The following is a 27,479-nucleotide window of genomic DNA, read 5'->3' on the forward strand; positions in this document are numbered from 1 at the left end:
AAAGAGGATATTCTGGTTTTCATACTAAAGCATCTTCAGAGCATGAAAAGTCTATTTTTTTTGAAAAAGCCATTTATTACAATTATTGTCTGATTTATGAAGCCATCTAAATGTGCACTGGGTAATCATGTTTCTCAGCTCTGTAGAACACTGCTGAATTTGTAGAAGCATGCCTTCTTAGCAGCTTAAGATATAGAGGCACTGCAGCAATGAAATGTATCTTGACACTTATCTAGGGTAACATTATGCATCAGTGAGCATTTAAAGTCAGGTGATGTGGCTGGAGGAAATAGGAGCTCAAGCATTGACTGCTGTTGTGGAGGGATAGCATCACTATTTGTCCTGACATGTTTGGATGAAAATATAGCTGACAATATAGTTTATGTTAAAATAACCTAGTAATATCTACCCATGATATTCTGCTGGAGGGAGGGGAGGGGGAATATTTATAAGATAAAAAATCTGGAGGTTTTTTTAAGTTTGTAAATGGTCTTTGTTCCACCAGCTTTCTAGCTCTACCTTTTATGTTTTAAATACAAGAGATTCTTCCATTGCTTGACCTGATGGCACCACCCACCTACCTCTAAGTTCTTTGATTACAAAGGCAATTCTAAAATAGAATAAAACTTTGTAAAGTAATTATAGTATGGCATTGCCAGCATAATATGATCTTGCAGTTTAACCAGAGGTTAAGGTCCTAAAATATATTGTACTGGCATTATCTGTAAGGGTTTTTCTATCAGTTCTTTAAATGTTCTTTCTTAATGCAATGCTGCAGTTTAGCTCGGTTCCTAAGTTTGGGTATCACTTAAACTCATTTCAGTATAGATTGGGATTATTTCTGGGCTTGTGTAACTAGCTTTTTGGTTATTACTGTTACTGTCTAAAGGGTGAGAGTGTTTATTGCTAGTTCTGGAAGGAAAAGGCAGGTTTCATGATAATAACCGCTTGTTTGGAGTAAAGTAGTAAATTGTGATTGGGCAAGAAACATTGCAGTTTCTTACAGTGGTTTATTCATAAAGCCCAGTTATCCCTGTACACAAATCTCCTGGTTTTGGTTTTTATATCATTATCCCCGAGAGTTGTGCATGCGCTGTGCTGTCCTTGCTCCCAGTTTGCCACAACCATCTTTGATTTCCTTTCTGCACCAGGGCTCAGTGAGTACTGTGGGAGGTGTTAGCCATTTTTTGTTTTTTGCCCATTGCATTTTGTCATTTGCCCATTGCTAGTCAGGAATTCAGTGTTAATTAATATAACACGGTTCTTTGCATATAGTCTAAGCAAAATCCACGGTGCTTCACCTTTTCCAATGTGATTCTATGATCACAGTTTACATAGTGGCTGTTTCAGATGCCTAGGAACACATCTAAGCTCTGTGTGGTACTTGCTGGTAGAACTGCAGTCAAGCATTTTTCAAGACTCCTCTCCAAATACATGAAATTGATTTGAGGAAAGACCAACACAGACATTCTGGCAAATGAAAGATCCCTACTTTAATTTTTTGATTTTAAACATCTGTGGGGTTATAATTTCCCAATACACTGATAAGTGGCAGAGACTTCTAGACTAAATCTCTGCTTTGGACAAGATATCCACCTCCTGTTACTTTTGCTATATTTATCTAGACAAATTTACCCGGCCTCCCTGACATGGAATGCCAGTGCTGAAGAAAATTACTTATTTTACAGGAATGTAAGCTCCAGGATTCACCTTATCTGTTTTCACTCCTGTGTTGGGGCAGAAACTGAGGAAGAGATAAATCTCTGCCTTATCCATGTTCTTCAGCTCGGGAATTGCTGGAGGCATGTTGAAGTTATGGGGCACGTTATGGTCACTGTCACCCACAGGATGTGATAGTAAGGGCTGTGGTGTTCTCAGTAACCTTGCACCCTCCTCCTAAAGTCATATTTATTGGGGGAGCAAGAAGAAGAGAAGAAGACCTTTTGAAGATGGAACCAGAGGGGATTTTTCTATCTTATTTTTGCTTTTAAGAGAACATTGTACAGAATAGATGGAAGGAGAACATAGCTGTTAGGGACTTAGAAGGTAAATTAAAACTGCAAGTAAGGAAGTGTGAATAGTTACATTTTGCCAATGGATTATGCTTGTGCGAGCTATTTAAACATTAAAAGTAGAAATTATTTCTGGGACCTGAATGGAACAAAATGCATAAATGCGTTTAATCAAAGCCTTCTTAAGTTGTCCAAGATCCACATGTCCCCAGCCTCCCATGTTTCTGAATAATGAAAGAGTCAGGTTGTAGTATGCTGTGGCATGAATAGCAGATACAATAGATCAAATGTTTTTTTAATTAATCTAGAAACTTTTTGTTGACATGTAAATGATTAGATGCAAAGAAAAAGGGAGTGACAACTACAAAAAGCAAAAATTAGTTCTAAAAACCCACAGCTAATAATATATGAATAACAAAGAAGTGCTTTTCAGTTTCTTGAGTTTGAACTATACAGATATTTTATAAGCAACTGTAGAATATGGATGATGATGATGACGTCAAAAGTAACTGTAAGTTATCTGGAATGGAGATAACTGTGTGAGACATGCAATAAAATCTCACTTGCAGCATTGTCCGTAATACTATTTGTCTATAGAAAGTTCCTTCTAGGTATGAAGACAGATAGATCAAATGTGGTCTTGTTTTATTCCTGTGACTCCATTCTGTGGCTAAACTGATTTTTCTTTTTTCCCTTTCCCATTCCCAGCACAGAGCATACACTAAGAAACTCCCCTTGAGTCAGATTACTACTTTAAACAGAATTTCATTCACTCATTTAGGCCACATAGGGCAATATATGTATATATATGTAAGCACACTAATGTATGAAGGAAAAAGAAAACCAGCAAATTTTAGTTTTGAATTTAACTGTCTGGAGAAATACAGATGTAACAAGACTGCCACTGGTTGTATGCTGGATCATACTCATACTTAACATCTCTCTGAAATGTGGTGGAGCAAAGTAAGGTGTTAGAGCTTCCAGAGGGGGAAGCATTGTGTGAACAAGTTTATTAGCCTTTCTGATGCTGCTTGTCTCTGAGACTCCTCTCTCATTCTTGTCATTTCAGTATTGTAGGATTAAGGTTTTTTTTTAAAAACAAGTTATTTAAAAGTTCTGATGGTTGTCCATAAGCCCTGTGATTTAAATTGTAAAGAAAAAATTTGGTCTAGACTCTGGAACGATTAGACCATTCCCACATATTCTCCACATTTTATTCTTTTCAAGTTTTAATCATTCTGCTCTCACCTTCAATTCTTACTGATTTTTTTGGAATGAAGATATTTTCTGGATGTCTTTTTGCCTAATCATAGAAAATACTGTCATTGCACTTTTCAGCCTGTGGTCTGCAATTCATTCCAGCCTGTTCATCAAGTGTTCCTCTCTTGCTGGTCCCATTTCCTGGTTTTACGTTATCTCAAACTTCCTCTTTTTAAAATAAATACTTAATTTTTTTAACCTTGGCATAAAGTGGCACATGGAGACAGACATGTGAAGCACGTCTAACCAGGCTTCACAAGCATGTTCAATGCTTGAATGTCTAAAAATGGAAGAGAAAAAATGCACTAAAGTTACTGGAAAAAAATTATAATATTGTAGTGGAATGTGAGCAGCATATAAATAAAAAAAGCCTGAGGAGTTCGTGGGGAAATGCCATATTTTTAAAATTCATTTCTTGTTGGGTAAATCCGTAGGGGAGGTGGACAATGTTAATTTCTACAAAAATTAACTTTATGGTTTCTACTAGTTGTGGGTCAACTTATTATTGAGGAAGGATCTTCTTCATATTTGATTCAAATGGTCTCCCTTTTACATTTGGGTGGGAGCAAATAGAGCTCAACTGCAATGACAGGAGTGTCAGCAAAAATTGCTTTATCTTCCTGCATGGGTTTCTACAAACTGCTATGGTAATTTACCAGTGAAATCTTTCATTTCCAGGCAGATCATTGCAATCCTTATCAGATCACCTAAATCCTTTAATTTGCAGTGCCTTCCAAGGTAGGCAAAAGGTCACTTTCCAGTACCCAAAATTTTTGCTTTCAGTTGAGCTAGGTGAGGATTTTCTGACAGGCAATTGCCAGCAATATATATGCAAATGCTCTGTATCTCTCTTAGGTATCTACTTGCTGGAAAAAAAATGCAAATACATACTTTGCCCTACAATGGTATTTCCTACAGGACAAAGTAAGATCAACATATATTATTGTCTTGGTATTTACTATAAATATCTCTTTTCATACAGTATTTTAGAGTCCTCAGTCTACTGACTAAATCCCAACATGGATATTAAATATATTTTTCTTTGTCTAAATGGTGAGAATTTTACTGCTTTTGTGATAATGATTTTTGTCTGCTTCTGCATATTTTTTCTCTCAGGAAATTTCAAATCTTGCTCATGTTGTTTAATGAGCTGGCTGGTCAAGCATCTGATGCCCCGGTGGGAACTTTCAAAGTCACTGAGCACATTTTTACTTAATCTAGCTGACATTTCTGTCTGTTTGATTTAATGTATGATTTCCATATTTAGATCACCAATCAGATGGAGCATAGTACAATCATCCCTTTGCACTATAAACACGCATGCATCCTGCATGGAAGTGGGGCTCTTTTGCTGTTGGTCCACCTGACAAGGGTGGTTTTAGATTCTGCTGGCATTTGGGAAGACTTTATTAGTCAGTTTTAATTATAAATAAAATTTTGAATCTCTAATGAAAATCCTAAGTGCAGAATTAGTCTTCAGTACATTATTCTCAGACCATTTCAGTTGCTATAATCTGGTGGAACTAGCCTATTACAAATGATGAAGTATTTATTTACTAGTTAAATGCTATAATATTTTTTAAAAGTCTGATGTTATAAATATCTATATTGTTTATACTTAATTTCATTTGATTCAAAAGTATTAAAATATTTGCTATTTGCATGCTTCAAATTCTTGCCATGAAGCATGTAAGTATTGATGATAGGACTTTTGAGCAATTATTAATTAATTTTTTTAGTAAAAATCAAAACTTAAATAGTTTTTGCTTCTCATGGAAGCTCGGCAGTCCTCCTGATTTTGCACAGAATGCCCCTCTCCATGCTGAGATTAAAAAAAAAAAAAAAAAAAATTGCACCACTGAAAAGTATGTATTCTGAGTGTATTCTCAGTATTCTAAGTGTTCTCTTCATCCAATTTGTTTTGGGTGATCGTGCTGCAAGCCCAAAACTTTTTGGTGACAGTACCTTCCCGCTCCCCTGGTGTGTTTTTATTAGGCAGTAATCAAGCTGATGAACATTTTCAAGAGGAGGAGCCCATCTGTGGATGTGTCTCAGGCTGGCAGCAGGGTTACCCCAAGCTGCCATGCAGGGCTGTGCCCCATGTGCTGAGGTAAAGCAAAGTTCCCCCCTCGAAAACTGCATTAAGCTCTGAACTCAGGTGGGCCTGAATAGCTGCACAGAGTGTGTGCTCTCCAGGCCCTGTAGCCACACAGGGTGTGTGTTTTAGACTCATGCACTTGATAACAGCTCCAACTTTCCTCCCCAAAATTAAATCAAGTCAGATTAATTCTGCTAGAAGGGAAGAGTGGCTCCTGGTCCTCTGATTGCCAAATGACCTACATATGACCTCATCCCTAATTTCTGGCATATGTTGAGGACAAAGATTCTTGTTCTATTCTTTTCCAATATTAGACTGTTGAGGTGATAATATTTTCCTGCTGGAAGTGTCTGAAAAAATAGCCTCTTCTGACTTAGTCTTGCTTTTCCTGTACTAAAATTTAAAGAAAGAAGAAACAAAGCAACAAACCAACTTGGAAGGGTGGATGAGAAAAATAATATGGCTTTCCTCCTTAAAAATAATATTTTCATGTTGTTTATTGCTTTTCTTGGGGAAAAAAAGCCTGAAAGCCACAGAAAATGTGATATACTTGTTACCCTTAAAAAATTATATGGTAGGGAATAAAAACTTTTGGGTTAATGCCTTCCCCCCTCTTTTTTTTTGTGTGGGCAAGGAATCTTTGGGATGTGGTGAGGCAGAGGGAGAATCCTGTAAAGTGATGTCTTAATCTCAGAGCTGTTGTTCATGAGAGACGTGAACTGACAGAGGGCATGTCTGCAATAATTTGATTTCTGTGTTGTTTTTCTGTACAGCATGTTGAAGTTAGCCAAAGACTGGGGGAGGAGGGAAGTAAGTTTTCAAGGATCTAATTATTGAATCCATTCAAATAGTAATAGTAATAATAATAACAATAATAATACCCCCAAAAGAAACAATAAACCTGGGGTGGCTCTTCATGGCATAGTTTAATACCTTTGAGTAAGTGAAGCTGTCGTGAGGATGCTCTCTGGGAGCTGTTTTGCAGGGTTCCTTGCTGGCGAGCAGCCAGCGCCAGGAGCTGCAGCCCAGCTTGCTGTAGCTGCCAGTGTTCTGTTGTGTAGGAAGGAGCCCAGAATAGCAGCCTTCTTACTACCTCCCTCAGGGTGCTTTAGCAATTTCTCAAAGGTCAGTAGAAACTAGTTATCAATTAAAGGAGCTCTCTCTCGCTGCTTTTAATGTATCTTGCAGGTAGCGGAGAAAAAAAGCTTTCAAATGCTTTCAAATCCTGCTACCTCTGTCCTTGGAGTACTTTGTGAGGATGTGAGGATCCAAGGCCAGTTGATTTGTTGATATCATAGGGGTCAACATCAAGGTAGTCCAGATGAGCAGGCTAAGAATGCTGACTTGGTCAGTTTGCTCTGGCAGGAGAAGTGTTGTAGGAAGTATTCATCCAGTAGCCTGTGATGAAATGAGCACGCCTGTAGAGTCAGAAATAGCCAGTCATTTGATCCCCTCCCAAGAACAGGCTCTCTTGAATAATCTGCTTAGTTTATAAATCACTCAAAAAACCAGAATATCCTGATGGCAGGTAACAAACATGTTTGTGAGATGGTTCTGGAAAAAAAATGCCAAGTGGAGAATTTTGAGTTTTGCTTTCATTAAAAGATGAAGGAGAGTTTCTTTGGGAGGCTTAGTGACAACTTGATATTGTTTAGACAGTGATCTATCTGAAGAAAGATTAATGTTAATTAAAGTGGCATTGGAGAAATTCAGCAGATGACAGCAGCCAAGCTGGTTACAAGCTATTTTTAGAAAATTTACTTCATTGCATTTGGTATGACTCATTTATTAAGTTAACAGATGAATCAATAGCTCAGCTTCTTATAGCAGTCCCTTGATGTGGAACTGTAGATAAAGATTGTGTTCATACCTTTGGTCAGAATTCAAATTATAAAAGCTGACCCATATGGATTCAGTCCAAGTGCACATGTGTCTTGCACAAAATGGAATAATACTCCAGTATTACTGTGCAATAATATTCCACTGAGACCCTCCCAGCATGGATATATAGAGGGGCACAGGGGAAAATCAGCCAGAAGTCCAACTTGCACTATCTGGGATGAAACACAAATAGCAAACTGGTCAGCTTGTTAAAATATTGCAACAGAGTAAATTTATTAATGTAACCATGTAAATTTATTTCTCTTTTAGTTTTGTCATGAGTTTACTTTTTATTTGAGCTGTAGTTCATGGTTTCTTGTCTCCATTTGAGCACAGTTCCTCCTGGTTTTCAACTTTCCTTAACTTGGATGTAGTTTTCTCTCTTCTCGCATGTTCAGCTTTAATTTGTGAAATAGTAAAGCATCCATCTGTTGCAATACAACTGTGTTGGCCTTGGTTCAGTTTATTTCCTGTATTTTGCTAATTTTTTAGGTTGCTATAGAAACCTTGTTGTTCTCCTGAATCCTTTTTGTGAACTTTCACAAGCCCAGTCTGGAAAGATAAACCACTACATTTCTATTAGTTTTAAAACCTCTGATAAAATAATTATATTTATTATTTCCTGATTATTTTTATGGAATTTCTATCTTATCTTTTCTGATCCTTGCCTCAAATGCCTTCACCAGTTTAGCCCAGTGTAAGAGATAGTTTTTCATTATTATTGTGTCAGCTCTTATTTCTACATCTAGGAATAATTTCATTTCTCTTTTGTAAAGATATTGGAGAATTGGGCTCTCTGTATTACATTCAAGGTATTATACAGAGTTGATAAGATTAATGTCTGTCAAAATTTGAATACAAATTCTGGTATGTTTGAGGTTATCTCTCACATATACAAGTGAAACATTAAAGGTAACTAGTATTTAAAATAATTTCACTGTTAAATAGCATGTCTTGTTATAGTGTGAAAATACTGCAGTTTGGGAGAGAAAGACTTTGCACATTAGGTTTTTCTGGGTGAAGTTTAGGACCATATTTTCAGTGTACTGGAAGTAACTGGCTGGTATTTAGCTTTACTCTTGGTTGGGTGTGTATTATCAGAGAGAAAATGCCATTTCTGTTGGAGGATGCTGGATGTTGAGTCTTTCAAATGGAGAGCAGTGTAATAAAATCTGTTAAAAAAAGTAAAATATGTGAAAGATGAAGAGTGACTCTGCACAAAATTTGCATCCCTCTCTGAATTCAGATAGAGATCAGAATGTGATCTGAATTCTGGCCATTCTAATGTGTTCTTTGCTCCATTATATTTTAGCATTCAAAGTCCATTGTAGTTAGTGTATACTCACTCAGGCTAGCTGATCCTTTGCTCTTCTGATCACAGTTACTTCTTGAAAATGTGATTAAGAATTAATTCTTAATTGTGATTAAGAATGGTACTGTAAAGTATTCTAAAAAAGAAACCTGCAGAGGAAGGTTTTTCACAACAAAGTGAAAAAATATGCCATGTGCAAGCCCTCTGTCATGGTCTCTGTATCATCCTATAGCTGAAATCTCCTGTTTATCATTGTCTGATCTCCTTTCAGATGTCAGTAATCAAATCAAGGAATTGCAAAATGACAAGCAAGCTTCCAGACAGGCCATGATTGATGGTTACACTTAAATGTAATTCAGAGAAACACTTGAAATAGAAATTTTTCCCCATGCTGGACATATCCATTATTGCATTGATTTTTGATTTACCTTGATTTTGCTGGTTTTTCTTAGCAATCACCACAGTGGTTTTGATTTTCTCTGTTACTTGTGTGTGCGATGTTGTCCAGTCCCTTACACTTCAGACTTAACTGACTGCTGGAGATTTTTAATAATGATGTGACTATGTTAGCTGCATCCCCTCAGTGTGTGAGATGCCTTTAAACTTCTGTGAAACTCGCAGACAAACTTTATATACAAAGTGAAATGTCTTTTTTATGTCTTTCACCAGTTAAATCTGGTACTGTAATCTGCTGTGTTGAATCTCTTTCAGAAGTTATAAGATTGACTGAAATCTAATGTTCTGAAATGAAGAAAGTATAGACTTCCCTAAAAACTTCATTTCAAATCTGAGACATTGATAAAATTGTATATTAATGTTCTCTGATTCTCTTTCAGCTTCAAATTTGTTATTGTTTATGTTTGTAGACTGGATTTTAAAGATAAAGGTGTCAGTGTAGGATTGTAAATGGACAATTTAGGAGATATGTGAGCTGGAGCTATCAGTGAGAGGTTGTTTATTTAAACAGTAACAGAATTTTTAATGTGTCTTTCTCCTTCAAAAATGTGGAATTGTGTTAGCTGACATTTTACATTTTAAGAGTGGTACAATTTGAGCTGCAACTTGGCAGATTCAGAGTTTGTTAAACTCTTAACACAAAACTTTGCAGAACTATTTGCGTAGTGATGCTAATTAATGGTATGAGTCAGATGAGTTTACTGAGTAGATTTTTTTTTTTTTCTGATATTCCAAGAAAGTTCTAAATAGTTGTGCCAAGGGTGGCAGGTAAAGGAATGTGCCAGGGGAATTCCATGTTGCTGGAGTGCTGGCAGTACAGGTTCTGTGTTCTCCTTCTGCTAGAAGGTAGAAAGTCAGTGATTTTTGGGGTACTTCAAAGTGCAGCCAGGAATGGATCTCAAAGAAGCACATAAAAGTCTCTGTCTTATGGACATCCTTCCAGTAGCTGTGGGACTGCTCAGGTGCAATGTCACCGTGCCACCTGAGCCACTGCTTGTCACGGTTTGATGGAGCAATCCTTTGTTGTGATGCTAAAGCCAATTTATTGTAGCTATCCCTAGAATCACCAGTTGAACCAAAGTCATGAAAAATAAAAGTTCATGTTTGTACTTGCACTGGCAAAAAAAGTTTCAGTTTTCTCCAACTTTATCCTCACTTAATGGATGGCAGCAATGGAAGTTGCAGAGGAAATGGGAGAGAGCAATTGCTACACTCTTTGTCCATGATGAATTTGGATGTAGCCCTGCCTCTACCTTGGAAATCACAGCTGATGTTACCTGGAGCAGTGATGGACTTCAGACTTTTCCTATGCACAACTTCATCCTCTGTGTAAAACCTTCAAACAGTTCATTTACAGGAGAAGTGTGGAAAGGCAGGACTTCCGTGGAAAATCTTAATGTGTTTTCTGTGTTAGTCTCCTCTTCTCTTTTTCTCTTGACTAAACAATATTTATAATATTTTCAAGATAAAAGAAAATACATCTGTGTAGAAATGCTGACAATTAGAAAAATTCCAATAAGAGGGAGGTAATTCAAATGCACATTTGATAGGTGTCTACTGGTTTACAAAAAATAGTTTCTTATGTAACTTCTATTTTTGTAGGATCCAGAAAATGACTAGTATTGCTGTGTAGAGCCAGCAGGAGGTCATTAGTGCACTTATATTTTTAGGTCTGAATTGTCACCATCGATGAGACTGCTTCATGAAATAAAAGAAGCCATGTCTGTGTGTCTCTGGGCAAAATGTAATATTAGCCACCATTTATAGTACATGCTATTCATACATCTTCAGTATATGAACTGTTCTTTACCAGGATTTTTGCAGGATTTCAAAAAGTAATTTCAGTGAGTTCCATGTAGGACAAAACACTCTATTTTTTCTGTGTCAATGCCAGATATTACTCATCACCCACTTTTTATGATCAGTAATTAACTGCAGAGATTTTTTCAAACATGGAGGCTATAGCGTCTGTGTGATTTGTGATGTCTGTACATGCACATTTAATTTAAAAAATTCAATTTCCAGAATGGTATTTTGATGCATTTCAGACTGTGTAGCAGCATAGTGAAATAGCACGAAGTGCATCAGTCTTCAAACACTTAAACTCATCCACGTGCCTCAGACAATCAACAAGAAATCATAGAATATGATGATTACCATTAATATATAAAATACCAGCCTGATGATGATAATTTTGCTTGGCTGACTTAATTGTTAAGGTGATAGATACCTTGTTTCCAGTATTTATGTTAATCACGTGCAGATTTTTTGTTGGATAAAGAAAGGAGGGTTTTTGCTTTTGATTTGGGACTTACTAGGTTTTACCTCTAAATTGGTAGAAGGAATGTTATGTTTTGGAACAAGTCATAAGACTTTTACCATACTATATTTTCTGTTACTGATTTTGAGAACTTTTTTTTCCTGATTTCAGGTTGGGTGGGACTATATCTGCATACAAGATAGTGCCAGACGAAATAGAAGAAATCAAGGTACAGTATTACTGCTTTTCAACACTGATTTTCTTTCCTTGGAAAATTACAGAAATGTTACATTAAAAAGCCACGTTATTCCTTGCTTTGAAGTGTGTCATAGGGGAGAGAAGAAAGTGTCATAAGGAAAATTATTAGATCCATATTTATGCATCTAAAATAGAATTTTAGTTATTTTTACAAATACAGTTTACCTTCAGCTTAAGCTGACTTCAGCAGGATTTGTTTGATGCCAGAAACCTGTGTAATTCAACCTATTTCTGTTTTGCTACCTGAAGACAGATGGAGGACTATGATGAACACTGAGTTATAGTTTCATAAAAAAATATATATAGTGTCCTTCTGCTTTTGAGATCTACAGCACATCCATATTTTTCAATATTGTCTGTCTTATGAAGGGGATAGTATGAAGTCAAAAAATTGTTATAAGCAAAAAAATTGTTATAAACTGGTTTTTGAGTAGTGATAGCAATAAATACTGAAGTTTGCTTTCAAAGTAATGTGCATTGTAACAAAACTCACTTTAGCCAAGTCCACTCCTGAAACGTGCTTCAGCAATTTGTGTCAGTTTTGTTTTTCAGTGGAATGAAAGATGGGTACTGGGGGAATTTGGCCTGGACCTGATAGCACAGTTTGTGTAGCTGATTCCTCATTTGGTTGTTAGTAGGTCAGTCTCACATATTGCTTGCTCATTGTGATTGCTTAACCCACTGTACTGTTTCACATACTTGTTTTCAGCTGTGCAAAGAGAATTAAGAATAGTTCTAAAATCTTGTGAAGGGAAGTGACTGTACAATATCTGATGTAGACATGACTTTGCAGTGTGCAAATGGTGAGAATTTATTCCTCTTCAATTAGTATCAAACCCACTGCAAGCAACTCACTGCAGAGTGACTGCCTGTGTCTGCATCAGTCAAAGTTATCACACCATCATGATCAAAATTTACTTTCATCACCTAAGATTCATGGACTTCTCTATCGTGAATTTTATCAAGGGGAGCATGATTTATTACTGGATAGATGCACTATTCAAACTTTGGTCTTGGAATAAAAGAAAGAGGCTTTCAAAATTAAATAGGGGTATTTTCATGATGCTCAGAGAACTGTTGCAAAACTATTTTAAAAATTATAAAAACCCTAAACCACAATCTTTTTACTTTAATATAAGAAAAGCAATACCACTGATATTTTGTTAATGTTGAAGAAAGCTGATATTTCTGACTTCATCGTACTAAACTGAGTTCAGTGAACAAAGAAAAATGGAATGTTGGGAGATAGGAAATAATTTTACTTTTAGGAACTTACTGCAAGATTAGTAGTCACAGGAATCTTCACCTGCTTAGGAGAACTGTTCTGAATTTTCAGCTTTTTCTTATTTAGCTGATGTTTAAGTGCTTGAGATCCTAAGAAGCATCAAAGGATGGGTTACTCGTTAGTCTCAGTTGTGCCAGGATGTAAGTGTGGAAAAGGATTTCGTTGTTCAAAGTCAGAGCTATTTAAAGTGCTGGGGAAGGATCCTTCCCTTTAATTGTTTCTGGTAGCTCTCCTGCCTTGTTCAGGTAGTGGGGTTTTGAGGTTGTATCAGAAGTCAGGCCACTTCCCACACCTTAAAGGGTTGAATTTCCCAAACTGCAATATATGTTATTTATATTAAACAATGCACTACTGGAAGATACCAAGACAGACAAATATATATTGGATATCAAGAAGTATTATTTCGTCCATATGTGTTTTGAATAGCAGCTGGTAAACAGCGAGATGGAGTGTCCTTGCAGTAAATGTAGGGGGTAGTTTTAACATCTGAAAGGCTCTCCTAGCTGATCTGAGTAGAAAAAGGAGAGAGGAGAAAATAGAAGGCAAATCAGCTTACTGGAATTTTGCTTCTAGAGAGAACAGAATCTTCTTCCATGCACCTTAATTCAGTTATTTTGCCTCGCAACTATCTCTCCCCTATTTAAACGTGAAATATTAAGGAAGTTAGTTTGATGAAATATGCAAAAATAATAGCTTCACTTTTAAAATCTGATTTAACTTGATGGATTGTTGAATTATATTTATGTGAATTGTATTTTCATGTTTTCTGATAGTCCATAAAAAGTAAACTGCTTTCTTAAATGGGAAAGGAGAAACTTCATCAGACAGAGAGCAATAGTTATTTTGACAAATAAATAAGTCTCTTAGCATTTGCATGTGTTCTAGGAAAGGTGGTAGATTAACCTCTTTTGCAGCTTGGAATAACTTATGGGGAAAACCAGTGTATTGATTTTGTTAATTCATTAATTCATCCTAGGTAGAACACTATTGCAGGCATATGAATGAGGAGTACTTATGGCAGAAGTGATAACATGTACCCTCACTAATCTCATGCAGCATACCACGGTTAGGAAGGATTGTGTGGAACCAATCACCGCTACAGTTCCACAACATCTGTATCAGTCTGAAACAAAGTGTCTTGAAGCCTACCTTCCCTAGATTTTTGTCACAGGTACTTGGGTTCCCAAAGTGAGAACACTCAACAGGTAGCTTTACCTAGATACCATCTCAGGTTTCCCCCCTGAAGACTCTTCCAGAAGGTAGGTATGTCCTCTATCATATGATCTTCTACTTCAATAAAAGAAGCTTTCAGAGAATGCATAAATGGATATACTGCCATCTGCATTCCTGTCATTCCTCCACACCAGTTAAAGCAAGGTCACTTCATTTTCAGTACCTGCTGGTTTTAAAATACTTCCAGAACTGATGAAGACAGTAAATATAGAAACTGCAGCACATTTCTGAGAAAGTGTCATTGTTTCAACTTCCTCTAGACTTCTATTCTCATCAGAATATTCATCCTCTAAACAAGCAGCTTTTCAAACTACCAAAAAAGCATTGTCAGATTTCAGCCTTGTTCCTCACCCACTGTAATAGAATGTGCCTAAAGGAGAGGTCTTCCAAGCCAAATGATTTTGTGTGCATGGGACCTGGCAAGCCTATCAGGCAACACTGGTTTTGATGAGCAACGTGGAGACTGTCTCAAGAATAAAGAGCAATTTATGACTATTACAGATTAGGGAAAGTTTATGTGATGTGCCTATAGATTTATGTCAACAGTATAATCTTATGGTTTATAGTGAGATGTGGTCTTTTTGATTTCCACATTCTGCCATTACAAAGGAAATATATGATGTGGTGAAGGGTGGTTATTATAGGGGAAGACTCAGTGAATGAGAAAACCATTCCTTAATAGATTCCTTAAAAAAATACTTGGTTTGCTAGGATTTGCAAGTCAAGAGTAGAAAGGAATTTAATTGTTTTGTGTTGAGTTTTTATGTGCTTTCGTATATACTTTTCATGTAGACATATTCATGCATCTCATCTCAAGACCAGAAATGGATTTTGTAGCAGGTCCTTAATTCATGAAAGTAATATGCACAAGACAGACATTGCCAGAATATTTCATTCCTGTAATATTTGTGGCATGAGACAGATATTCCAGTGTAGAGAATAAAGTTAAGTGGTTCCCTCCTGTGGTAGTTAGTTTTAAGAAATCTTGTTAGAAGTATTTTGTTAGTTATAAATTGTACATTTAGATGTAAAGCAGTTCTGGAGCAAGATTAGAAGAGCGTTTTTAATTCCATTAACCACCCTTTCACACAGAGACACACTTTATGCTCCCCAAGGAACACTCATAATTCTTCTATAGATACTATTTTAATGAAAACATATATGCATAAAGTATTAGAGGTTGCATTTAGAACTACAGACATTTTCCCCTGAGTAATGGTAGGATAGCTCTCTTTTTTTCTTTTGGAGTATGTGTTAACTCAATAGTTTAATACATGAAAATTTTTATGCACATTCTTCTCAGATTGTCTTCAGTCTTTGACAAAGTAGACTCCAGTGATAATGATCCAAGAGTAAAAAATGATAAAAACTATGAGGGAGGGCAAAGTAGCCAGAAATGGTGAGTGCTGTGTCTTCTTGAGAGGTCAGTTGCTCTATATGACTTAGGAATTCAAAAGATTTAACTTTTCCGCACAGTCATTTTTAGGAACATCTTAGAAACAAAGGAAGTTGATTTCAGTGTCAGCAAGATGTATTTCAGAGCAAAGCTGTACTCCCTGCCATCAAAAATCGGCAGCTTTGATAGGATTACAATTAAAATCAGTCTATTCCAAGACTTTCTCAGAAATCATTTGGTTTGCCCACTTTGTGGTGTCATATACCTACATGATGCTGTATCCCAGAATCTGGGTTTTTTGCTGATAAGAGTAGCTGATGAAACTCATACAAACTTTGTCTGCAGCCAAGAAATACTGGCCTTGATCATTATCAAAGCATTTTCATAATTATCAACATGTGGCAAAAATAAGTAGTAATTTGTCAGTAAGTGCCAGTTTGTAGTCCCATATTTTAAAAAAAAATCACTAAAGAAAGGTAATTGTAACTACTGTGGTGGATAGTTCACAAGAGCAGGGTTGTGCCTGAAAATATTTATGAAAATATGTCTCCATACTGGAGAGTGGGGCACTATTTAGATATCTTTTGCATCTTCTGCAGAATCAGCCTTGCTTTACATGAACAAGGAAGTGTGCTGTCATCCCAGTTTTGCATAGGAGGTTAAGTCCTGGATCTGGTTTACTTCATCACTGTATGGATATTCACTTGTCAAGTGTATCAGCACTGGCCAAGTGCTTCACAAAATGTTTCTCCAAAGTTTATGATGGGAGGAATTAGAATTTGATGATAATACTGAGATTATTGTTCCTTTATCTGTTGGGATCCAGCACAAAGAAAAAGGTTTCCCCACTCAGAATAAATTTTTTGAAGAGGCTCAAGCTGTTTGAAGTGTGTACTCCCACTAATCCTAGAGCACCAAGAAACTTTGCTATTTACACCGCAGGAATGGCAATTCTGGTTCTCAGTTTTTCTGCTCATGTTTTCCTTCTTCTGCATCTCAAATTATAATTACTAACTCACAGCACAAGAACTCTTACTAAGCATCACATAAAAGGGTATTATCCATTGAATGTCTAGTGAGTATTAAGAAGTAGCATCTCCATAGACTCTACAGCTTACAGATACAAGTTTAAAAAGATTTAAAGGTATATGTGATGGTCATGTCACATGTCATTCCATTAGATTGCTAGTTATGTGTGTTGACTAAAACTGAGGACTTGTCTTCTACCTCTCTTAACATGCACTCAGAGTCTGACCATCCAGTAGACAGCTTAATTATACTCCTGCATCTAGGAAAAGTTTCTAAAACCTTTTGCAAATGTCCTAACCAGTAACAAAAAGTTGACACTGAGATGTCAGCTTAGTGTATGAAATCTCTGATAAACTTGCAGATTAGGTTTTCCTACTTGCTTCTTGGATTTTCATGAAGTAGACTTTCTTATGGACATGAATCTAACTAGGACAATTGAGAAGTGGGATGTGTTAAGCTAAAACAACTTTGTCTCATCATATTTCCCTGTAATCAAAGTTCACCTGATGAACACACAAATTTCTTCCTGAGTTAATTTCCTGAATTAGCAGAGTCAATCACAGACTAGTGTTCTTTTTCAAGTACGTATCATTGTTTAGATGACAAAAACCTAAGTTTTTACTTGCTGTATTAATCCTTAATAATTAATCTGTTGTTACAGATGTTGTTTCCATGCTAGAGAGAACTAAAGTTTTGTGTGTGGGATTGTGTGACAAAATTGTCCAAAACTTTATATAAAACAAAAACTTACTTTGCTTTAATTTTTCATCCACATGTATGCATTTGTGCTACAACCTGGAGATTTGCAACCGCTGCAGCATTAATAATGGCCAAGCATTTGTGCTTCACTCTTGTAGTTCTAGTCCACAGTTGATTATATTGAATCATATTATATTGCTCCTAGACTGTGATTTCCTTATCTGCTCCATTATGTAATTTTTTCTTCTCATGAGTCCTTTGTTGATCTATGTTTTATTTCTTTTAAAACTGATTTTCCCCCTTTTTCTGGAAAGTGCAGTCTGGATTCTGACTTTGCTTGGTGCCAAGCATGGCTATGCAAGCCTGACTAGTCCGGGCACTGTCTCACACCAATGAAATATGAGTGTTTCATAAGAATGCCTTTTCTGTTGTGGGATTTTTTTTTTCCCCACCTATGAAGCCATTAGTAGTTGTGAATATCAGTTTTGACTTTTGGATTGTTTCTGCTCTGATAGGTTTGAGACTGCTTTTGCTTGGAGGATGTGACTGTTCTCCATACTATAACTTTTGCTATCTCAAGTTTCTGTATAGAAACTCCCTAGGGAGTACTCACTGAAGGGACTTTTCATCTGTTTCTCTCATCTTCTGTGGATGATGGATACTCACTGCAATCACAGACTCTCAACCAAAAAAAACACCTTTACAAAAAGAATGTAAAATGAGAGGTGGCTGAAGTGTCTATCAAACTCTGATCTAGGACTGCTGAATGTGTCAAAAACATTCCTCTGCTTTCCTGGCATGGGCATCAAATGTCCAGACACTCTGGAAGAAAGAGTATACTCACTAACTTTCCACATGAAAATAGGAATTGTCACTTTTTGTTTTCCTGCTGTCTTCCATCTTACTTTGCATAGGCTTTGTGGCTTCAGAGGCTTCATGTCTCTAGAAATGACAGATGAGACCACCTTACCTAGTTATCTTACTCTTCCAGGCTGTCTTGAATATAGAAAATGCTGAAGCATTGTTATAAATTCCTGTCCCCTGATGTGAGTAGAATTTAAGCGAATGCATTTTGTATAGTATTGTGTGATTTAGTCTTATGAACATACAAAAGTTTACCCTGTGATTTGCAGATCATGGAATATTGCCACATGGGGAAGGGAAAGGACAGGAAGACTGTGCATCCATGGAAGTTCACATGCAATGCTAACAAGACAAAATAACTTTAGAAATATTATTATTTGCTTTCTAAAACAAGCAAAATAGTTCTGTATTTCTCCTGCAAATAGAGAACAAAAACAGCTGTAAGTTAGCTTACAAGACAAACCTATTTTTCATCATCCTTTAAGCATTTCTGGTTGCCCAGCATTTAAGCTGTTGCCCTTAAGAGGGGACATTAATGTGTATCAGATTTTTCATTTCCACAGACCTGTTTGTCTATTCATTCTTTCTTAATTAAATATGTCAGAAACAGGAATTGAAATCTCTTGTTTTCCAGCATAAAAAATCTCTGCCTCTCTCTGTGGCTGTAGTAACCGATTTTGTCTGAATTCCTCCTGGCTTTCTTTCATTTTCCATTTTTGCTAAATACCTATCTTTGTCCCAGCCATCAGCTGAAACCTAGTTGTCTCCTAGGGCATCTTCTGACCAGCTCTTGTACTTTTCATCTGACTCCTTATACTGGGCAATGTTTTCAGTGCCTTCTGTTCTCACTGGAAAAGTAATTTCTTAAATGGGATGTCACTTAGCATGAATGAGAGGAGAAAACATGCTCCTCTCATTAAGCAGCAAATAGCTTTTGGCAAGTGTTTAAGTAAATCAAGTTTATATAAAAGCCCTAATAATTTTCCACGTGACCTGTTACATTTAGTTTTGGTTGGTTTTATTTACCCTGTAAGAATGCATTCTGATGATTCTTATTTGAGGTCTATGAAGAAAATTTAATGTTATCCTATCAAACTAATAATGTCATAAGTAATTAACTTGACTGAGTTTGAGGGAGATCAATATTAGGTTCATTTCTTGTGGTAAATTTATTTCTGAAATTTATTCTTTTTATGATTGTCACAAGAGGTGAATGCTAGACCTATATATATAAGAGAGAAGGCCATCAGGATTGTTTTGGTTTGCTTTTTTAAAAGAAAACCCCAAACCTTCAGGTTCTCTATGCTGGTTCTTTGTATATAGAGAAAAAGAGATCAGGAGTGTTGTTTAGGGTTTTTTGGTTTGGTGTTTGTTTTTTTTTTTTAATAACCCTCAGTTGTACAGCTATTTACAGGTTGTATCTTAGTGAATTAAGAAAATTATTATTTGTAGAGAAATTAAATATTACTGCAAATAAGGACATTAAAATACTAAGTGGTTGGGTGACAAACCACCTGATAAAATTCAGCAGAGATTAATGTTAAATTATGTGTATAGGAGATGTGAAAAAATCCCCAATTCCAATTTGCATATAAAATAGAAGCCTCTAATTAGACTACTATGATCCAAGAGCGAGCGCTGAGCAGTGTGGTTACTATTATTAGCTCAGTGTTCAGGGGCAACTGAAAGGGCAGAGGCATGGGAGTCATGGGGATGGACTGAGGAGAAGGGAACCAAGGCTAGAGCACTGAACTTTTTCTCTTGTGCATGAGCCTTTGGTGCCACAGCATGTACAATGGAATGTGAAGGGCTGTTCCTTTAATCACAAAAATGGCACACTAGCACTGAAAAATATTTAGAGTCAGATTATAAAAGTAATCTAATTTATAGAAGCACTTTCATGTGAGGAACAGATAAAGAGACTGGGACAGAAATGTTCACAAGTGGCACATTTGGTTGCATTTCAGCAACATTCTTCCTTATTTATACTGCACATTTTAAATTAACTCTCATTCTTAATTTATGCAAATTTTAAGACTGCCTGAAAGCAGGTGCCAAAGTTTTGATTATGTGTTTTCTATTGGTTGATAATACACTGATTGTAAGGGGGGAAAAAAAGAAAGAACACACACAGCACAAACCAGTTTAATACACTGTGTTTTCCTGAAAAAGATTTGCAACTGGCAGACTGTAAATAATTCTGCCAGGATAGTGTAGTTTATTTTGCTTTCATCATATGTTTTCAGATGATTGTTAAGGTTGTGTTTTAAGAAGTGATTGGAAAACACAATAGGAAGACACCAAGAGCTGCACAAGCCTCCCTGTGACATGCAGGTTTGTAAACTGTATGAATAGACTGATACTTAGTACTTCAGTGTGTGATTGCACCTCATTCAACTTCTCTGATAATTAATTAGGGTTTTTGTGGTGTCCTATTCCTATTAGTGACCCTGTCATGTATAAGGTCCACTGTCTAAAACAGAATATGAGACATGAAATGTTTTTAACGGTAAACCAAACAAAAACTTCCTTCAAGGAGATTGCATAAGGGAATGGTATAAAATATTGACATGTTGAACTGTGGCTACAGGCATTTTATTTGCCCAAATACTTTCTTATATCAGTTGCACAAGATTGGTCTAGGTGAGATTTTGTGCTGATTAGCTGTGTCTGAGCACTGATGTAAAATGAAAAATTAGAAGTGAATTCTGTGTTTTACTGAGTATGTTGGGTAAGTGGATCATCTCATCTCTGATAGTGCACAGAGCTGGAATGTTGGCTTAGCTGATGTCCTAAAGGCTTCAAGCAATGGATGTCTTCCAGCAAAATAAAATCATAGCCAAATGTGTAGAGACAAATTTAAAAATGCCTGCCTTAGCCCTAGCCACCCTGTCCTTGGTGCCAAGAAATGAACATCTCTCTTGAGTCGTGTCTGTGTTCCCAAGTCACACAAACCAATAAAACACATCTATCTATAAAGTAAAGCATGTGGTGCTGGAGATCCAGCATACATCATATGTTCTTTGATATGTTTTATTTCACACTACTTCTGGTATTATTCTGTGTGCCTGTTAACAGCTGGAGTGGATTATACATGCTGCTGAAGTCCGTCTTCCAAATAAGTTTCATCTGAAAGGATTCCAGTTCATATGATCAAAGGCTACTCTGCAATCTGAGCCAAAGTCTGTTAATCAGAGGTATTAAAAGGGCTGGTTTGTACTAACAGGCTGTGGTAGATGTGTCCCAAGCCTTCAGCCAGCACTTGTGTTCCCATAACACTGCACGTCAGGTTGCAAATGTGAGATTCATCATATAGTACCCTTGTTACTAATGAAACTCTATTGTCTGAGCTAAGTACTTAGAGAGTGCCAGCCCTTCTGGCAGACTATTCAAAGAAAAAACCAAATTATTTTCTGGACCAGTAGTCTCCAAATGGTTTGTTCATCTACCTCATCAGTAAAGAATTTTTGAACATTTAGCCTCCAAAAATGTAAATTCTAATATTTTCTCCCTGAACTACAGTGAATCATAGAATCATTTGTTTGGACAAGACCTCAAAGATCATCCAGTTCAAACATCAGCCCCAGCACTGCCAAGTCCTCTACTAAACCCTGTCCCCATGTGCCCCATGTATATGTCTTTTAAACACCTCCTGAGATAGTGATTCCACTGCTTCTCTAGGCAGTCTGCTCCAATGCTTTATAGCCAATCTAAACCTTCCCTGGCGCAACCTGATGCCTTTTTCTCTTGTCCTGTCACTTCTTACCTGAGAGAAGAGACTTTTCCCCCCCTTGCTACAATCCCCTTTCAGGCAGCTGTAGAGAACAGTAAGATTCCACCTGAGACTCCTCTTGTCCAGGCTAAACAACCCCAGGTCCCTCAGACATTGGTCTGTATTGCAACCATTTTAAGGAAGTAAGTCCAGTAGATATGTTATCAGGCTGAAAGAAATTCTTCCCCTGAAGTTTGCTTCTGTATCACGATAAAAAAGCTTTCCCAAGAACTTCCTCTGTTTTTTGTTGGGGTTTTTTCCAAGATAAAAAGGTTTATTGTGTCCATTAATATTCATAACCACTATATTTTATCTGCTGTTTAGTTTTTGTGGTCAATAGTTTGTGGAACTATTAATTATCATGGTTTTTACCTAAGGGAACTAATAAGCAATGCCACCATGTAAGAAAAGGACAGATACAGAAGCAGAGTCATCTTGGGTGGAGGCATCAGATCCTTAAGGAAGTGGGATTTATATGGACAAATTATCTCACAGAGCTGTAGTTCTAACAAAAACCAATTAGTTTTGCCATGATGTGTGTAAGAAACACTAAGTATTTGACTGGACAACAGTAGTATTTTATATTTGGGTGCAAGATTATGTGCTTTACTAAACAGAATGTTTTGCTATTGCAAGACAAATTATGTAATTTGTTGTGTCTGAGGTCACAATATTTGCTCTTCTGGGCTATCTTTGAGCACCCTACTGAAGTGTGTCTTAGCATGCACCTATTTAGGCAAAGGAAACAATTCTTTTCATATTAAGGACTCATGTAAGATTAAAGGTTGATGTTTTCCTTTTCATTTCCCCTATGGTTTTGATATGCTCATTTTCTGGATTCTGCCATGATAAAGTAGGAAGCATTTTGATATTATTTACTGTAATACTGATTCTGTACTTTTCAATTATAGTAGGATTTTGGGAATTCTGTGACTCAATTGTCCTAAAGAAAAGGTATAAGGGGGGGAATGCCATCGAATCTTCCAAGTTCAGTTAAAGGTGGAGTGGTTGAAGAGTTTTTCACTTTTTAAAATACGTTCTTATTAAGAAGACACAAGAATTTCTAGAATTGTTCTGGCAAAAATGATTGCGTTCAATTTCAGCTGCCTCGTCATTAGGACAAGATTAGGTGGGATCCTAAGACTGCAAAGGTAACACATATACTTCTTTCATCATTTCTGCATAGAATGACATTTCTGTTTTCTCTAATTATTTATCGCCTGCTTTGTTATTTTTATGCTCTATCAAAATATCCTTGATTTTAAAATACGAATATGGTAACTTTTTCTCTGAGTAACTTCTGTAGCCATGATGACATAAACCTCTCTTTTAACAAATAGGCTGATCCCCTATGGAAATTTGTACTGCTCAGTTCCGTCATTTTAAAGGGTTCTTCTGTGTTCTTGGTAGTTAAACGTAATTTAACATGAGTGAGCATTACCCAAGATGTATCACTCTGGAAAATGAAACTATGTATCTGGGGGTACCTTAGGAAGCTAAGAGCTTAACATGAATATGTTTTAAAATTCTTGTCCTTGTTTAAAAAAGCAGAAAATAACCCTTCTTTATTTATTTGGATTGTCTTCTGTATTTTAAGAAGTATTTCTAAGAAATAATGCTACATAAAACAGGCAATGTGTAAAAATAAAGCTGGCTGTCATTTGGGACGCTGAAGCTAACTCTTGGGTTTTATGGAATATCTTGAGGCTCTAGATGACAGCACACAATTGTGGTCAGGCTGTTTTGAAGGAAAGATGACCAAGTTTAAAATCAGAGAGCTATAAAGAACTGCTTTACATACAAAAGCTCCAAATGCCTTTAAGTAGTGTTACAAACTGTGAATGCATATGTTGGTGAGAAATCTAAATGGATTGTTATGTTTTGAAAATGAAAATAAAAGAATATTTGTGAAGTAGTATGCTCTCAGTGTAATTAAAGCTTTTGCAAACATTGTACCCACTACAGAGTTGACTTCTGAGACAACCAGCAAAAGAACTAAGAAATCAAATCTCACAGATAATGAAAAATTCTGAGTTTTCTTGGGATTAAATATTTTCTGCAGACCTGATTATTAAAAGTGCTTATTACAAACATTTTGACCATTTAACCAATAGCTGATATGCAAGCATGAAGCTTTTTTTGTAATGACACAGTTCCCTACATTTGCCATTTTGCTTTAATTAAAACAACTGAGCTAGACCTCATGTATTTGGACAGCCAGGCATTTTTACAATGAGTTATTATACTTAAATGTTTTATATGAAATATATAAAATTTTATATAGATTTTAGTATGTGTCTGCATATTCAGAATATTTTGCATTTCAATGTTTGGTTGCACAATTTCAGTATCTTAAAGTCTTTAAAATCAATCCTATATTTGGAGAAATAGTATTTTAACAGAGTCCTAGTTTTGCAACAGGAAAAACAGCTGATGATGTTGCAGTTCATCTAACACCATGGCAATTTCATAATGTACAAATTGAAAAAAAATAAAAAAGGCCCTTCTTCACTGGTAGAATAAATAGCTAATTTCAGAGCAGCTTTTTGTTGAAAAGCTTTTTTAATTCACTCTGCTGGATCTCTACCAATGAAAAGATTATTGGATATGTTTGAGCACGTATATTGCCTTCTGAGAATGGCTAAATAATAGGGAAAGAAAACCAAAGGCAATATTCTTACTGTTCTTATAATTATGTATTTTGAATGTGTGTGAAACACGGAATTAACATGTGATCAGCTATTTTCAAATATTGTCCTTTCTTGTGGTTTTAATTAAGAATTTGTTCTGTCATAGAATCATTTAGGTTGTAAAAGACCTTTAAGATCAAGTCCAACTGTAAAACTTAACACTGCCAAGTTCACCTTCAAGTCATATTCCTCAGTGCCCCATCTGTATGTCTTTTAGATACCTCCAGAGAGAGTAATTCCACCACTTCCCTGAGTAGCCTGTTTCATGCTTGGTAGCCCTTTTGGTGAAGCCATTTTTTCATAAGATGCAATCTAACCTCCCTGGCACAACTTCAAATGGCTGCCATTCTTCTTATGTAATATTTTTTATATTATATGACATAAACATGTAATTTATTTATTATTTATTCCTTGTTACTTGTGAAAAGAGACAGAACCCCACCTCTCTACAGCCTCCTTTCAGAGGAGAATGATTGTAGAGAATGGTAAGGTCTCTCTGAGCCTCCTTTTCTCCAGGCTAAACACCTCCAGCTCCCTCAACAGCTCTTAATCAAAAACTTGTGCTCCAGATCCTTCACCAACTTCATTGCCTGTCTTTGGATACATCATCAGTAGTCACAACACAGTTCTTTAAATTAATGCACGGGGCACAAGTTTTTCTCTGACTGCATATTTAATGTCATACTTAAATCACTTCAATGTGTAGATTTCAAGATCAGGAATAAGATGCAAGGCATCAAGCCCACTGACAAATAACAAGTTTCTTTTATACATAGGGTGAATAATAGCTTAGTAATGCAAATAAAATTTAAAAAAAAATTTAAAATTGAAACTTTGGTACAAACAGTTAATTTTAAATGGTTTTCTAGATCACTGGTATTTCTTACATGCAAAACTCTCCATGGAAGCCTAATTTTTTGCTCTTTGCCATTGTAGATTATCTGCAGGGAATTGAAGGAAACATCCAAAGTACAGAGTTTGCAAAAGAATTAAACATTTTCTTATCAGACCTCAGACACTGAAATCAAGCCAAAGAACAGAGATTACTAATGAAATTTTTTGTACAAGTAGGTCAGTGAGAAATTTAATATCTCCCTACAAAAACATCATTATAATAAAAGGAGCCTAAAGGTATGAAATCTGTTTATTCTTTTAGCCTGCAATTATTTCCTGAGCAAAATAGTATTCTCTTGTCAGTACTGTAAGTTAGAATGGGCAGATGTTAACTTGCTAGTTAAGACCTTCAACTGAGTATATTTAATTAAAGTGGTAGTCTATTTTCCTGTGCCTCAGTTTTATCATGGGTTTTATTATCATGTTTGGGTTTTTTTTCCTAAGGGTCAAAAGATACAGGAAATTAAAATTTCCCAAACTCAAAAAATTTTGTAGATTAGTTGTTGTCTGGAAAAAAAAATCTTATCACTGTTAAGCTGTATGCTGTTCATTCAAATAAAATATATTTAGTGTAGCCAGTAGTCCTACATTTTCTTGCTGATATTTTGAAATTTGGGTAACAGACAAAAATAGAGTTTCCTGCTAAATGTATCTGCTTTTGGGGTTAGATAAAAGTGAAAGCTGAAACAGGAGCTAAAGACTTAAAGGACTACTAAATGATCTGTGACATTCAGGAAGGAATGGCTATGGTGGCTTGAAAATTGGCTAAATTTTTTCAAGTTGATCAGTATAGATAGTTACAGCTGCAAAAACAACATACTGTGCTTAGGCTCATTGGTACAAATGTAAAGGCTCTTGGAAGATTGCTGCTATAGAATTACTGGATTCCTGATAGACCTGATATTTAACCACAGATTTATAAGTCTCAGCAGAAGAAAAAAAAAAATCTTTTATTTCTTTTTAATGTTTTCAAATATCATAGTGTTAGTGGACCTGGAGAGAGAACTCTTAGAGGACAGAAAAGACTTGAATAGTAATTGCAAGAAAAAAGCAAAGTCCTCTCCTTTTGTGGTTAGAAATGATGGCTCTTGAAAAGGGAATTCTCTGTGTGTGTTTTCTGTACTGGGGCAGAAAGCAAGAGAGAGGGAAGTGCCAGGTTCTGTCTGTATCTCAGTAAGAAAGGCCTGACAGCAAATAGCTGAATGAAATATCTGCTTTCATAAAGCAAAAGATGAGGAGGAATATAGGTAGCAAATAAATCTTACTCCCTTCAGATGCTGGGAACTGTATGTTCATGCAGCATCAGATGTGGACGGATTTCTCCACTTGTGAGAAATTTCTGCTACTCTTTTAGATAAAGGAAAGCCATGCTGGTGGTGTCATCACCAGAACTGAATTGGAGCTGCCTACAGGCTCCTCCATTACAATGAGGTGGATGAGTCTGTCCTTTGGCCAAAGAGGTTTGTGCAGCATGACACATTCCTGAAAACCATGCTGAACATAAAGCACAGGGCAGCCTTCTGTAGGAATTTCAAGGAATCTGTTATGTGGATTGCTAATTCCTTGATGTACAATGGCCTCCTGGTCAGGAGCACCATAATATAAGAAATGTTATCAACAGAACAGTGTGTGGTCCTTGATTTCCAGAGGGAGTTGCCCAGTTGTTGCTCACAGATGAAATTTATTGCCTGTCTCCCTCATCCACTAATGCCACCTACTCTCTCTCTTACTGAAAATACTATCTGTATGACTGTGCTGCCTGTGTAGGCTTTTCATCACTCTCTAGCACTAAAGTGGCAATTGTCTCTACAGGGGAAAGCAGTAGTCCAGAGATAACATATACTGCATGCATCATAATCCCGAAAGTAGGATGTGTGGGAGATGATACAACTCTTTGAAAGGGGCAATATGCTATTTTTAGTTATGGCAATGAAACCTTTATACTAAGTTGCAGTGAGCAGTTGACTGTAATGTGATTTGACCTTGTCCAGAAAGGTAAGTTTTCCAATTAAATAACCAAAAATCACTTATATAAACACTTTCATGTAACAGACCATATGTTAGAATAATGATATATAAA

The 27,479-nt window shown here is 36.3% G+C and overlaps 1 protein-coding gene across 25 annotated transcripts in view; it reads left to right on the forward strand.

The window, feature by feature from the left end:
- Window positions 1-27,479, forward strand: part of GPHN (gephyrin) — a 271,188-nt gene that overhangs the window by 100,249 nt on the left and 143,460 nt on the right. For all 25 annotated transcript variants that reach the window (XM_071427065.1, XM_071427069.1, XM_071427068.1 and 22 more), the window contains exon 3: window positions 11,451-11,508. In XM_071427065.1, coding sequence (XP_071283166.1) covers window positions 11,451-11,508 — 58 coding nt within the window. The remainder of the gene's footprint in view (window positions 1-11,450; window positions 11,509-27,479) is intronic.

Source organism: Agelaius tricolor, unplaced genomic scaffold (assembly GCF_023055355.1).
Source record: "Agelaius tricolor isolate 1412-34295 unplaced genomic scaffold, bAgeTri1.0.p SCAF_5, whole genome shotgun sequence".
NCBI classification, from domain to species: Eukaryota; Metazoa; Chordata; class Aves; order Passeriformes; family Icteridae; genus Agelaius; species Agelaius tricolor.